General features: G+C 41.0%; 1 protein-coding gene across 1 annotated transcript in view; it reads left to right on the forward strand.

The window, feature by feature from the left end:
- The first annotated feature begins 1,041 nt into the window (after nt 1-1,041).
- Nucleotides 1,042-15,895, forward strand: part of LOC144762253 (uncharacterized) — a 46,620-nt gene continuing 31,766 nt past the window's right edge. The window contains exon 1 of the mRNA XM_078647397.1: nt 1,042-1,177. Within this exon, the coding sequence (XP_078503523.1) occupies nt 1,042-1,177 (136 nt within the window). The remainder of the gene's footprint in view (nt 1,178-15,895) is intronic.

The raw sequence follows: 15,895 nt of genomic DNA on the forward strand, positions 1-15,895 counted from the left end.
TAACTGCCTAATGTTCTAGTTTAAAAAATGCATTACTTTATCAGCAACATTATATTCATGAACATCAAGAACCACCGGTTTCTCATGTTTGATATAAGGTTTGAAGAGAATAACTTGTGCATTATAGACAACCATTTTTGTTCGTATTAAATGGAATGCATTACCTAACATTGATTTTGCATTTTTGTTAGCAGTTCATTGTTCTCACAGTGAAACAAATTGAGATATAAAAGGTCGACCTATGCTAAAATTCCCATGGTAACTAAGTCTAATACTTCCAGAATCTATCTACGCAAGACTGTAGCTAACCTTGAGATAATTTTGTAAGCCACTTTTATTTATGTGGGAATGGAGAAGCTGACCCAGCTTTCCAAAGAATGCTGCCTTCCTATTGGTCCATGGAGAATGAACCCCGATACAATGTTTTCAACATGTATTCTTGACTTTTACATTAGTGTGTGCTCCTAGGTAGATGTAACAGTTTTCTCTTTTGCCTTGTTGGACCCTTGATTGTTGTGGCTACTGCTGCTACTGTTCCCTTTTTGCTTCACTTTTGCCATTTGATCTCCGACAGATTGCTACTGCAACTGTATGCTGATTTTTTGTGGATATATTCAGACTCAGCTGAGTCTTATGAATTACTCTTTATGGGAAGTTCTGCTGTTCTAATTAGATTTGAAGCTTTATGCTCCTCGGATCTCACTCTTTTCCGATTGAATCAGAACTCTGCATGGGTTCTACATATCTAAATCTCTAGAATAGGTACTTATTCCTTTATGGAACGTACTTATTGAAATATTTGATGCTTTATTCCAACCATTGCTTTGGTGAGATGTCTGTAAATGTATTTGTTTTTTGGACAACTGAAATAAAGACAAAACAAACAGAAGAACATTTACTAATCTCCTAATGAGAATGAACCAAATTTTACTTGTTATTATTGTAAGATAACTTTAGGGCCAGTGTGTGCTATCATCCATTACGATATTGAATTAGCACTCTATTGATATTGGCTTAATTGAGACTAAGAGTTAGTAAAACATGGAACATAGCTCATACTTTGAAAATGTCAGCGAGTTCCAAAGAAAATCTCATATAAATTATAGAAACAGGATATTTAATGCTTCCGATAATGCAGGAGCAGGTCACTTTGCAAAATATGAAAAGAAATACAAAGGTAAAAAGTAAAAAAAGACTTCCAGTTACAATTGACTGACTAATTGTTTACAATTATAGCATCAACATGACTTCACATCAATGATACTCCCATAGAATAATGCACTCTTGATTTGTACCCATAAAGCAATGATACAAGATCTCAAAATCTACTGATCACTAAGAGCTGAAGTAATATCATTCAAGATGAAGAATACCAATTCAAAGGTAATTTCTTAAAAAGCAAGAACAGCTTCACCTGCTAGTGAAACAACTCATAAGGAAGGAACAGTGTGCTGCAACTTACTCTTGCAGAACTCTTGGCTTACTCTTGAATTTAAGGAGTAAACTTAATGATAGTCTGTAGTACCAGAAGACTAAAGGCCTGATGTAAATCTTGGCAGATAGGATACTCCTCACAAATGTGACGGCTATCTCCTTTGCCGTATTACAAGTGCTTTATATCCGATGGTACTTGTAATAGGGTAGACGGGATATCTGTCACATTTGTGATGGAGTATCCCAGATATCTGTCACATTTGTGATGGAGTATCCCAGATATCTGTCACGTTTGTGATGGCCTATCAGCCAGGAGTTAAATCAGACCCTAACTCACACTTACTCATAGCAAGAACTTTGTGAATCAGCCCAAAATAGTGGGTTTAAATAAAATTGGCTACATAAATAATACAGACTAATCCTCTAGGGCCATGTTTACAAAGAGCTTTGTGGTACTTCAGGCTCACTCCTGAATTACCAAACTAAGCACAGACTACTTCTAACACAATCTTTTTTGAACAGGTCCTTAACATTTGACACAGTCCTAATTTAACAATAGTGTACACAAATAAGGGGAAATCAAATAAACAACACTTATGCTCCCTTTATATGGTTGATTATTCTCTCAAATATATGGCTCTATGAACCAAAGTGTAATTATTCATCTAAAATCTAAAAGTATGGGAAAAAATCCGGAGGATATTTCGTAATACTTAGAGACTCATTCACAAACATTTTGTCATGACTCTCTTTTGTAGTATTCATGGTTTACTCCAGAAGAAAGCTAGGAATATTGCAAGAGTGAGTTACATTTATCACTTGGAGGTGGGACCTCTAGATTCAGCGATTCAAGCGCCTACTCTAGGTATTAAGTATTGTAGAGTTAGGCGTGAAATAGACACCATGGTAGGAATGGTGAGCCACAGCTGCTCACAGAAAAATATGTGTGAATCTTTCACTTAAACTACATTAACTCATGGCTCTTGATTGATAAGGCAAAGAAAGGACAATAGGCCTTATTCACAAATATTTTGTTGCAACTTACTCATGTAGTGCTCTTGCTCACTACTATATTCCTGTAGTAAACTGGGTTTAAGCCTTGTTTACTGGTCTGGGTCTTAAAGAGTTTGTTTTCATTAGCTGAGATTTTATTCTAGAAGTATCACGGACTCACTACTGAATTGAGGTGCACTGCAAGAGTGCATCACATCACAATCTTTATGAATATGGGCTTCATACTCCAGGAGTACTTCAAAGTACATCAATACCCATACTGACAGAAAAAGCAAAATAGATTATAACTGCAAACGCTCATATATAAGATGATCAAAGGTACTAATCACCAAAGATAAGGAAATATTTACCAAAATAACCCTCTGTCCAGCACAAGAGCTACGATAGACAGAGGAATTTGCTCAATTTGGTGGATCATGAAGAAAGAAGTACTAGAAGCAGTCTGTCCAGCTGGGCCAGTTGTTCTCCTTCCTTGGCAAGCATCTTCCAGTGATGGCATGATTGTACGTATAAAAATGTAAATACAAAGATTTTCCCCTGAATGTAAATAACAAAAGTGCTTATGAAAATATAGAGGTAAAAAGTCAAATTGTTCTCACCATACATCTGACTTCTACATAGACATGTCTTATTTTTTAACTATCTTATTTCCTTTTTTATCTTAACCATAGTACCAACATGTTTTTCTTTACTCCTTATTGTGTCTCTGCCATTTTATAGTGGTAGGAAGTATACCCTATGTGTTAGCTCCCACGCCACCTTTCTCCTGCACCTCATCTTAAGTTCTATTACCATACATTATTCCTTCACTTACACTTTTCACTAATCTAACCCTGACCAAATTTAAATATAGCTTACAAGAACCCGAATTCTAAGGCACATGCTCAAACATTCTCCCTTCAACCATCTCTCATCATGAACCCAGCCCAAAAGCAAGCTTTGAGCTAACTCTTAAGCAGGAATAATATTTGTAGGACAGCTGGTAAGATGATAATCAGGAAAAGTGTGGTGTGAAACTAGAAGGACAAGACTACTTGTAAGAAAGTGGATAATTTGTTTAAGTGGGTGAGGACTCACTTCAAAGAATAATCACAATACTTGTCAGGGTGAAAGACAAGCGACATTACATAAATCTGCGCTTACCCCGCGATAGACCGGCACAAAGCAGTTAGGCTTAACTTAGAGGCAATGTGCAAAGTATCTATGTAGCACTCAAGCAGCACTCAAACAGTAATATAGTGAAAATAGAACACAAGTGTAATCCTAAATAAATAAATACAATGACACCAAAATGACAAAAATCCATTCAGTAGAACGAGAGTTATGTTTTTTAATATTTTAAGATAAAAATAATACAAAAACATGTGCACAATCAATTGTGGGTATCTTGTCATGTCGGACTGGTCAAAAGTTCAGATTGCTGTAGTGGAGCATCAGTCAGGAATGAGAAGAGGTGAAGCCCACTGGAATTGGTAACTTTTATCCTTGATGCACAGGGTATGTGGTGCTGCATTTTGAGTCCCAGCATCGCTCTGTGTTGGATCCATTGAGACACTAATCAGGAGCTGTTCAGGGCTACAATGCGTGGCTCTGCATCACACTGCATTGGATCTGGTGAAGCACCCAATCAGGAGCTGGAGGTGCTGCAAGGCTTAGCCCTGCTTCTGTCTGCGCCTCACTGCATCCTCTCCTATCCGGTGTAGATGCCTATCAGAAGCTCCAAGCTACTGCGGTGCATGGCCCTGCATTGCTTTGTGCCGTGCTGGGTTGGATCCAGAGAAACTTTGAGTTGAACCAAGACAAGTACACTCCAATTCCGGCCCAGGGTCCATGACCTTGGGGATTACACTTGGCGGATCAGGACTGACTCACACAGAAGTCAGAAGAGGGGATCCGGCCATGTCTAGTTCAGTCTAGTCAGCTGGGAAACAGAAGCCTCTAATTCCTGGTTCCCTGTATTTTAAACAGGAGATCAGCCCACTGACCCTTAGAGTCACTTCTGGGTTCATGACAAGTGCTCCTTCTTCAGACAGAGGGTCAGTAATTCTTCCGAATCTTTTCAGGTCCACGACATTCAGTAGCAAATGTTATGCCCAGTACCAACCTTTCGGTGGGAGACACCACCTTTGCTTAACCCTAAACTGGTTCTGACCAGGTCTTCTCTTTCCACTGGATTTGCCTTTAGCTTTGCTTAGTAAACAAAGAGCAAGCGAGCCCAGGCGTGATCTGCATTAGCAAGTGACAGGGCAGGTATGTTCTGAAATGAGGAAGGGGTACCATTTGAAGCACAGGAAGGGTTAGGTACAATCCCATCAGACCATCCTACTTATGAGAGAAACTCTCCTCCCCACACAAATGTCTTGGCACTCTGAATATAACTGACAAAATGAAAAGAAAATAGCCAACAGCATTATCTCTGCTTTGTGGATTTTAAGTCCATATTCGACTGTGTGCAACACAACCTTCTTTGCAATACACTACCCTTCTGGGACATACCTTCATGCCTTTTAAAATCAATACTGATGCTCTACATTTAACCTGGATAAGAATAAAAATGGGTGATGGCACTTCGCTATTGAGGAAAATGTATACCAATCAGTGCCTAAAGCAAGGGTGTGTGCTGGTATTGGTATATTTCTGTGTTAGACCCATGTTGTGAAGCAGCTTATTTCTTACATTGTCTCCACATATTCCATTTTCAACAGTGACCATTTGCACATATTTACATGTGCAACAATGTTGGATTAGTTTCCCTGAAACTAAACTTGTTTATACATCTAGCTTCACACAACATTATCACAATACCCTGAACATAATGTACAAGGTCTCTTTTCACATTATGTACAAAGGTCTTCTCTATCTTCATCCATGGAGCGACAGAGCTATCCATATATCCATAAGATCAATAATCTATACGCACATCGCAATGGTGCTTTCTATTATAAAAGATGAGCATCCGGATAGATTAGCAGATGAGGCTCTTCCGGAGACACTGAGGGTCCTTGCATGCTGAGAAATCACCATGCAGTGGTCCGACATCTGCTGATGGGTGTCCAGTTCTTGACCTAGACGGTGTCCTTCATTCTCTCCCATCAGGTAAGGGGGTTGGATCATCCCTTGGGGGTATCCTACTCTCTACACCTACACACACTCTCTGTGCAATTAGAGTGGGGCTTGCATAGTAGGAGTACTCTCGATTTCTGCCTTGTTTTATATGCCTGCATATCTACATTGTTTTCGCACCAAAGCTTGTAATCACATTTATCTGCTTCTGTCTATTAATCATTGCAGCACATGTATTGTATACAAGAATAACCTTGATTCTATAAATGCCCCACTGTGTATTCTCTGTGAACTTCTCTGAGAACAAGTGAGCACAAGTGACTCAGCGAAAGGTTCTGCACTGTTACCATGATTCCTGAGGGGTCAGAGTTGTCATGTTCAGTGGTTGCTAGAAAACATTTGCTTCCTGGTATGTTAGGGGGGCTTATGATGGCACTGTGAGCTAGATGGTCTATAGGCCCTACATGTCCTGAGGGGTGTCAGAAATCTGTCATGACAACAAGCCCCTAGTTTGTGTTCTCCAAACAATGCACAGATCCTATGGATTATTAGGAACTACGCGAAATCATCGCACCTATTTCATTTATCTTAGGCTGACATGTTCACATCCCTGGATGAGGCAAATTCTCAAGCCCCTAAGTTAGGAGATCTTCACATTTCAAATATGTTGTATGTGAACAGTGTTATTCTTCTCACACAAACAACAGTCTTACTGACAAACTATCCAGCTGCTCAATAAGCAGCTGCATGACTATAAATAAAAATACAAACTAAAGTCATGGATGTAAGAAACAAAATACAGGAAAAGTTCATTGGGTTTTTACAAGGTCAACAGCTGGAATGTGAAGGAGTAAAAATATCTTTCGCTGAAAAAGGCTCTTCTCGGACACCTAAGCAGGAGCATCAGTGGAAGGGCAGCACTCTTTTTTTGGCATTTCAAATTCTAATAAAAAATCTGTGAGGGCCCAGCAGAGCTCCTTTGCTAAATGTTGTCATCTCAGAATGACTCCTCACTTTAATATATGGAAGTGAAGTGCTATGAGGTAGGGATGCTGCTGTCCTGGAGTCAATTGTCTCAAAAACGTATAAACTCCTATTTCATCTTCCCCCCAATGTCACACCTGCTCAGATTCAGCTAGAGGTTGGACTGGTAAAACAATCAATAACCAGGAAGGGAGCATATATTAAAACCTGGCAGACACAAAAGCATTCAGCAGCCAATCCTTTGAATAAGGCTCTCGTTGGAAAATGCCCCTCCCTGGAGGATCACCCCATAATGTTTGCCTTCCTCCTTTATTTCTGACCTTGTTTTTTGGTTGGCTTTAGGACTCTGAGCACTTTGCCACTGCTAACCAGTGCTAAAATGATGGTGCCTCTCCTTAAAACATAGTAACAGTGGCCATGCCCAATTGACCTATATAATTTACCTGTAAGTCCCTAGTATAGTGCACTACATGGGCCCAGGGCCTTTTATTTAAATGCTACTAGTAGGACTGCAGCACTGATTGTGCCACCCAACCAAGTAGCCCCTTAAGCATGTCTCAGGGCTACCACAGCTGACCCTGTGCGTGCAGTTTTCACTGCCATGTCGACCTGGTAAGTTAAACTTCTTGCCAGGCCTACAACTCCCTTTCACTAAATATAGGTCATCCCTAAGGTAGACCCTAGGTGGGCTACAGGGCAGGGTGCTATGTAGCTAAAAGTAAGCACATCTACTTTTAAGTTTTGCGTATCCTGGTAGTAAAAAACTCAATTCATTTTTCGCTAGTGAGAGGTCTTCCCCTCTCATAGGTTAACATTGGGAATTCCTTAATGCACTTACAGCTGGAATTCCTCATTAGAAAGGAGTGGCTGTGGCATGATTTAGATCTTTGGAATGGTAATGATAAATCCTCTTTACAATTCCAATAGAAGCCCATGTTCACACAAGAACATGGACCTCTATTGGAATGCTCAAGGGCATGTTATCAAGCCCATTATCGCCGCATTAGCAGCAGTTTTCTGCCACTAAACCGGCGGTAATTTTTAACGCTGTTTTTGAAATATACCCAAAGTGCAAAGGCTGTGAGAATAAAATGTGAGAAAAAGAGAAGATAAAAATTGGATTATTAACTGAAGGACAGTGGGTACAGGTTTGAGACCGATATGTAGGATAAGTTTTTGTTTGAATTTAGATGTTGGTTCTATGAAATTGAACAGTTAAAAAGCTTTTTTGTTGGCATGTAGTTAGAAGTCACAGGGAATATGTGATGCAGCATTCTGCCTTCCTCCTCATTAGAGAGAGGTAACACAAATCTATAAAGAACTAATAGATACTCTCACCATAGAGCCTACTAACATAAGTAGAAATGATTACAAGAATTGGAACTTTCGATTTCAGATGGGGAGCGTCATGCATAAATATGAATATGCACTTTCAACCAATGAGCTCAATCGCCAAGGAATTCCCTGGTATTCAATATATCTATTATTCTGTACACCAGAACATCTCCATAAATTCCCAATTGAATGCTCCAAGCTGTGCACCTTGAGGTTGTGTGTGTTTGACTTGGAATCTTCACCCATGTGGTAGCCAGGGACTCATTTGTGTTCTATTTAAATTCAGTTATTTGCCACTTAATGAGTTACAATAGAAAATGACTCCTGAATGGCCCTTTAAAGTAGATCCTAAAATGAAGTAACTTACTATTGAGTTGTGAGTTAGATTTGATATGTTTGTGTCTTCATCATTAACAGCTTAAACATAGAGATTGGAGCTGGACCTGCATAGTTCTAAAGGGCTAATAAATGAAGAAAGTATGCTCCTTGAATAGATGCTCAATGTATTTGTTTGTCATCTCAAGATATTTGTCAAGACATTGGGGTCTTTTCGGGACTGTTTTAAAGTTCTTTAGTTGATAGAGTCAAGGACGGACTGGGAACACAAACCAGCCCTGGCAATTCTGCAGGACTGGCTGGACTGGGGGGAGGGGGTGGGGGCTGCCGCTTTTGTTACAGAGGACCGATATTGCTGCACTGCTGCAAAACTGGCCCTCAGTAACAAACTGGCCCCCACTGCTCGAAAACCGGCCCCCACCCTTCAGGCCCGCCAGGAACATGTCCAGTGCCTACTATGGCCAGTCCGGCCCTGGATAGAGTTGATGGAAGAGTGTGTGATGTTGTGATTAAAATAAAGATTTATAATATATATTAATTTCAGATGTCCTCCTTTGCCTGTCTTATAGTCTCATCTGGGTATATGTGCTTGCTATTAGTGGAACCCATGCACTTTCTGGTAACTAATGAATTATACTGTTTGTATATGTTGTGTATGCTCAGGAGCAGCCCGTGCAGGTAAGAGCAGTGGAGCGATGGGGCAGGGTGGAAGGGAGTACTCGACAGACGACGTCAAGGGAAAATTCATTATTTATTTAATTTCCCCCAACCTCGTCTGTCGAGACCTTCCCCACCCCACCGCTCTAACCTGCACAGCCCTCTCCTGTTTCTCCTTCTCTTGGTTTTGACTAAAGAAACCACTTAACTGCTGAGACAAGTCAATTTTAAATCCCCTGTTTCCAGTGTACAGTCCTCTGCCTCTCTGCAGTAGGCGCTGGCAGAGCAGATGAGGCAAGGATCAGCCTAATATATCTTTTTCTCAAAAAGGCCATTTGACTGAGATGAGAGAGGTTAGGGACTAATGTTAGTCAGAGATCCACAGGGTTCTCTTTGGCATACAAGTCAAGAATATGAGCTGATAATTGAAATAGGAATAATAAAAGGGATTTTGCACATAGCTCGGAAAAGCATCTCTTACCACATTGATCATTTAATCGTTGGAGCAAACAGCCATTACATCAGAAATCACCTTTCTATTCCACTGTGGTGTGCTTAAATTGTGCTCTTGTGGGTATTGCTTTCCTCTCAGTTTTCAAAGATGTTACCTGTAGAACCTGTGTTTTTAAGGAATTAGCAGTGTCCATTACAGTGGTAGTTCTGTCTGGTCTGAAGGTAGCATTTAGCCATGCAAAGTGGCTTAGTGCCACCTTGTAAATATGGAAAATGGCGCTGCACCATGGAGTGTCAAAAAAGTGAGGGCTTGTAAATATGTCCCCAAGTCTGCATGATGTTCAGTAAAGGTATGGCTTGCCTCATGATAATAACTTCCATGCTGACCTCAAAGATTCCAAACATTTTGATGATGTACTGTATAAGTTAATTGCTTTTTTACTCAATAGGCAGTGTAGCATGTAGAAAATGAAGCTGAAACATATCTGTGCCTCCTGTACGACGGCATGTATGGGAAATTCATTAAGTTGCTGCAGAATATTTTAGCTGCTTCAGGGTTTTAAAGAAATTGCTAATTTTGTATAGATCGTATTACAGTTGATTAGCATGTCACGTACTGCTTTTTGTAACCTTTTTGACGAAGTTCTATTAATTGAGGATATGCAGTCACCAAAACAGAGATGTTGGAAGCATTTGTGTTTGTCTTGGCACAGATTTTGTTACTGCCATTGTCTATGGCAGTGAATTCATCCCTAAAAACCCCAGCTTAAAGCCATTTCAGAACTGTAACATATTTTCCATTGATGTATGCAACAGTACTTGCTTTTTTGGTAAACATTTCAATCATTACATGTGAACAAATGATTTTGAAAGCATACAGCTGGTGGTCACACACTTTGCTATTCCCTCGAGAAAGGGTCCAGTGATGCACATAGACTCTATAGCTTGACTACTGTTCCACACATCTTTTGTGAGATGGACGTGTGCATGAAATTCTCCTTTCCCAGTGCACCCACGTTGTGGCGGCTCCTCCGCTGAGGCAAAGGAGTGTCGCCCCACTGCCAGGAGCAGCAAAGAAAGGAAAAAATAAAATGATAATAACAAAATGTTATTATCAATTTATTTTTTCCTCCTGCTGCAGCAGTGTGTGAGGGGGTGGGGCAGAGCAGCAGGGGACGAGTGGTAGAACACTCCTGTGCACAATGAATGTTTGATCGGCCAAAACAGACATCCTCACTTCCCTGTTCTCCATGCAGGCTGCATTACAGCATGCTTGAAGAACATGCCCACCCCTCCAGCCCCTGGCTGTGCTCCTTGTCATGGCGCTCAGACCAATCACAATGCTGCATTGCATCGTTGTGATTGACTTAGGGTTGGGAGCCCGGCTGTTTGCCTCCTGTTCCTACCTGGAGTCGGTCACAGGCGAGCAGGAGAGACGATGCGGGACCCAGCGGCGGCAAGGTATGTTTTATTTTATTTCTTTCCTTTTTTGTTAAACAGCCCCGCTCCCACCCGCACCCACTGCCTCACCCACTGGGTCCCTTCTTCTGTAAATTTGAAGAAAATGGCAAAGCAGCAATAATACCTGGGGTGCACTTAGACCCTGAGGTTCACAGGACAGCATCAGTAAGACAGGAAAAATGGATTAATATTCTGGTTAAATGCCCTACACAGAACACAAGACACCATAGACACCAAACAATATCCATGAAAGTTGAGTATTTGACTCCAGGACAGTTGCAGAAAGACTGAGAAATAACAACAAAATCCTGGAAATATAACATCTGTAACTGTGCACTCCTGGTGGTTGCCACAGAGCTAGAGTACTGCATGGCAAGAAAGGCATGGAGAAAGTAAACAAGATGGCTGACTCCCCTGAAGTCCCCACAACCTTAACCACCAAGCACACGCCAGACGAGGATTGCAAAAAACAATTGCACTTCCATGGAGTGATGAAAGAAAACAATGCAACCAGGTCTGAGGACATGTCATCCAGAACACAGTTCTACAGAAATGCTCCACTGGCAGGACAAACAAAGAATAGTCAATAAAGTTATCGAATAGGGAGCTGGGAAAAGGAGATAGGCAAGAGCAAAGGGGTGACTCAAAGCCCTCTCACTATATGTATATATTAGAATGTATTAGTGACAAGAGGTCTACAAGACGAGCAGAAGCTGTCTGTAAGCTAGACCTAAAAATAAAGCATTCTAGCCAGAGCACATAAGCAATTTTTATGCAAACATCTCCATTCATCAGCATAGGTTTTGTAAACAACTCTGTAATTTCTGTGGCTCAATTTAATATTCTCATATTTTAAAGATAACATCCCGTATTGATGGCCTATATTTTCCATCCTCACGGTGCACAATTGAGTTGCAAATCAAAAACCCTATTCATGAACACATGTCAAGTAAAATTAATATGCTAACATATCACAGCGAGGCACATTTCTGTCATAAATTATTTGAAGCAGTTACGACAGCTCAGAGAGTTACACACTCCCTGCTGAGAACTCTGTGTGACCTTCAGGTCGCAGATTTAGTTGTGGGAAAGGTTTTTAATCATTTGGAGGTCAACAGAATGAATACTAAATAAGCATATCTCAAGGAAAATCTGTTTGATGTGCCTTAGTAAAAGCACTATCTAACTACTAACTTCTTATCATATATTTCCAATATTTTACGGTTTTGGATGAGAATTGACATGGGACTACTACTATGTGATCAATTAATTTTAGTCAATTAGTGATCAGTGACTCCTTTCTAATGGTCAGTAAATGTCATAATGTTTTCCCTTTTAAATACAGCTGTTGCAAATGCAAGGATAGACCCATACACCCTGTCCTTCACGTTTCTTACTACAACATTTTTTTTAAATGAATAGGGCGAGGATTTTTAAATTGATTACTTTCTGTTTTGGGAAGAACAATTATTATGTGTGGATGCCTTACCACAAATTGAGTTGAATAGTTTCATAAATGCTGATATAAAATACACAAACCCTTATTTATGTATTTAAAGTAATTACTGCAGTAATAGTCTTTGGTGGTATCTACCTCACAGGGTAAATTATGGCAAATTTCACTTTATTTAAGAGGTGTTTTGCTCCAGTCTAAAAGGGACACGACATATTTTCAATAAGACTGTACATATACAAATATTGGTAGAACTGATGGACATTTTACTACTCCTCTGCCCAGCTGCCATTTGTAAATGAGGGTTCTGGTTGCTGAATATTGGTTTGCATAGTGGTTTGCAATAGACTTGAAAGCTCGAATATGTTCAGATTCAGCTTAAAATGAAAATTAATTCTTGGCTAAATTATTATTTTTTCATTAAAAAACACTTCAGCGGTACAGTTTAGATGATTTTAAAATACCTGACAATCTCTAGCTTAGAACAAGGACATGAACAATGCTACAGCCTAGTTTACTTTGTGTTCTAAGTGGCATATTATCAAGACAGGCGATAAAATTATCGGCACTTTAGCGGCAGAAAACTGCCGCTAAAACGGCGATAATGGCCTTGATAATATGCTCTATGGAATTCCAATTGAAGCCCTTGTTAGATGTGAAGGACAGCTAACATGGGCTTCAATTGGAATTCCATAGAGCATATTATCAAGCCCATTATCGTCGTTGTAGCAGCAGTTTTCTGCCGCCCTAAGCGGCGATAATTTTATCGCCTGTCTTGATAATATGCCCCTAAAGTCTAAGGGGCAGATTTATGTTAACTGGCGCATCCCCAGGGATGCGCCAGTTAATGTGCGCCACAGTGCGCCACTTCTCCGCCACCCATGGTGCGCCGCATTTACAAGGCAGATAAGATTCGTGACGCATCTCTCGGCGTACAGGCGGCGCATTGCAGGAGTCATGTCGCAAGTGCAACATGACTCCAGCAATGCACAGGGGCCACCCCTACAATGTATGGTGCGTCACCCTTACGCCTGCTTCAAGCAGGCGTAAGGAATTGACGTAGAAAGTGACTGAGTGAAATCTCATAGATTTCACTCAGCCACTTTTAGGAGGCGTTCCTGCGCAGGAACGCCCCCCCTGCGCAGGAACGCCTCCTTATGGCGCAGGGCTTTCCAACGTGACGCATCTTCTAGATGTGTCACGTTGTAAATAGGGTGCATTGTTTGCGCCGCCGTTGTGTCACGTTAAGTGACGCAATTGCGGCGCAAAGAGGCGCAAGGGCCTCATAAATCTGCCCCTAAGGCGATAGGAGACAACTGCACTGTAAAAGTGCTTCTCCTCACTTCCGAATTCCACTCATTACCAAGCAGAGCGGTCCAGTCCGCTGAAAATGGCTTCTAAAATTCATCCAGAAGGTGTTGCTGGGTGGTTAGGACTCTTGGCTTGGTGACGACCTTTGAATGCAAACGACCGTGTGCGATCTGTTCTATTCAATAAAAAGGGCCAAGCAGTGCTCTCTTTACCCAGCTTGGCTTGCTAGCAATCGCCAATGATTCGCATTTTAGAATATTGCCTTGGTTGATAATGTCATCTGGGGTTTCCAGGTCTGTTATGAGGTCATCCACTGGATGGCTTCTTAAAGTTTGGGCAGAGATGGCTCGAACAGTAGACAGGCACGAAAGGGCCTCAACTAAATTCTGACCATCACAGTAAGGAAAAGCGAGTCTGAAATTCCATCAGACTAAATTAAGCCAGTCATACCTGGAAAATGTTTAGATGCTTATAGCATGTTCCACATTTGGGATCCAAATTAATAGTTAATGACTGAATTAACATTTTTGTTAAAGAGACATCGGGTTACTATAGTTCAGTATACAAATTAAAAGCAAAAAATTCGATGTTGACATATGCATTCAGTTTTCAAAACTAGCATCTCCATCACAGTGCAAGCTACTCTGCACATATACAGCTAATTTATAATTAGCGAGTTATTAAAATGTTGAAAGCCTTTGGTGACGGGCTGATGTTGTCATAACCTCACGGCTGACCCCAGCAGTGGGAGCCACGCTCAATGGACAAAAGCGTACCATTGAGAAAGAGCAGATTTCACTGAGGCCTGTAGTGGATTCCAACTAAGTTTTATAAACGCATTTAGCCATAAAACAGCACTTAGAAAGAGAGGCAAATTTGTCAAAATATGGGTAAGATAAGTCCAAGCATCTGTGGTAATTTTCGTAATTAACGCATGGACATGGAATGCACCGGTAAATAACTTCATTGGGTATTCCCTGCACAGATTATGATTGGGAGTTTAAATCGCCCCCCCGCCCCCCACCCCCAAAAAAGGCTATGTGCAGCACGCACACTAATTCATAGAGTTAAGCCATGTGCTGCTGACAGCACGTTATACAAACCACCCCAAAGTTCTGTGCAGGTGGTCGACCTAACACTTGATTGGATCTGAAAGGCCTTCAAGAGGGAGGGTTCAATAACAGCTGGAACCTACCCTTCAAGAGCCTGGAGTGCAGTGAGTTTAAACCAAGGCTCCGCACGAAATCACCCGTGGTGACCTACGTCCTGATTTATACATTGCCAGTAAGTACACTCCATCAGAACGGCGAAAGATTATCCTTACTACCAATAAAATGCTCCACCTGCCGAATTTAAATGAGGGTGGACTATAGTTTGGCAATGGTGGACTCTACTCCATCTCCACCGTAGTCAAACATTTCCGATGGCGAGGCTGAGTAAGGCCATCAGAGAAATGGCTTTATGCAGGCCAGTAGCCTGAAGTAAGAGTTTTGGGGGTCTGGACCCAAAGGATATGTATACAAGAAAAAGGGTCTTGGGGTGGAGAGAGATCTGGCTACCCCTACAATAGCTTTCAAAACACAAGACACTGAGGTTTTAAAGAACTCAATGCATGTGTCAGTAGTTTTTTTTAATGTATTCTACCTTGCCAGCTATATGCGATAAGTAATAGGAAATTGTGCCCTTAATGCACAGTGAGAAACGAAAGGTGGAAGCCTTTCAGGAACTGTGTGTGAAATGATGTTTTGAAAGCGCGTCTAAAAAATCCTATAAAAAGTTGAACAGAATATGAATGCAAGTATACATGGGATTATGAAGTCTCCATCAAGGTACCTTTGGGGAAATGTGTAGCAAACGCTGCCTTTACAGCCACATGTTAGTAGCAATCATTGATAATAACAATGAGTTTTAAAGGCAGTTCTAAACACATTGTCACACATGAGAGTACACAGACACGATGCATACAATGATGTGATCCCACTGCTGGTCAGCACTAAACTAACTGCATCTAGCTCCTGTAGGAGAGACCTCAGTCTAACAGTGAGCAAAACAGAAAGACTAGGTAAGCAGAGGTTGTTGAGGGAACTTGGGCATAGCTCAGCAAGCAAGTGTGGCAATGTGTCTACCAACACTAGTCAAAAGGAGATTCAACTAGCCAGGCAGATGCTCATCCATCATTCCACATCATTGGACCATTGCTTTATCTGTGTGGATGATTCAAGGTGGTGGGCGCACGGAATCTTTTTGAGGCCCCAGACTTAGCTTTCAGTGTTAGACTTTCCCCATACCGAAAAACAATAAGAGATACGAAACATGAAAAGGGAAGTATAGGGAAACAGTTATAAAAGGGTACAGTATTGATGAAAAATAACATGTATGAGTAAAAAAAAACTA

This window comes from Lissotriton helveticus, chromosome 6 (assembly GCF_964261635.1).
Source record: "Lissotriton helveticus chromosome 6, aLisHel1.1, whole genome shotgun sequence".
In the NCBI taxonomy this organism is placed as follows: Eukaryota; Metazoa; Chordata; class Amphibia; order Caudata; family Salamandridae; genus Lissotriton; species Lissotriton helveticus.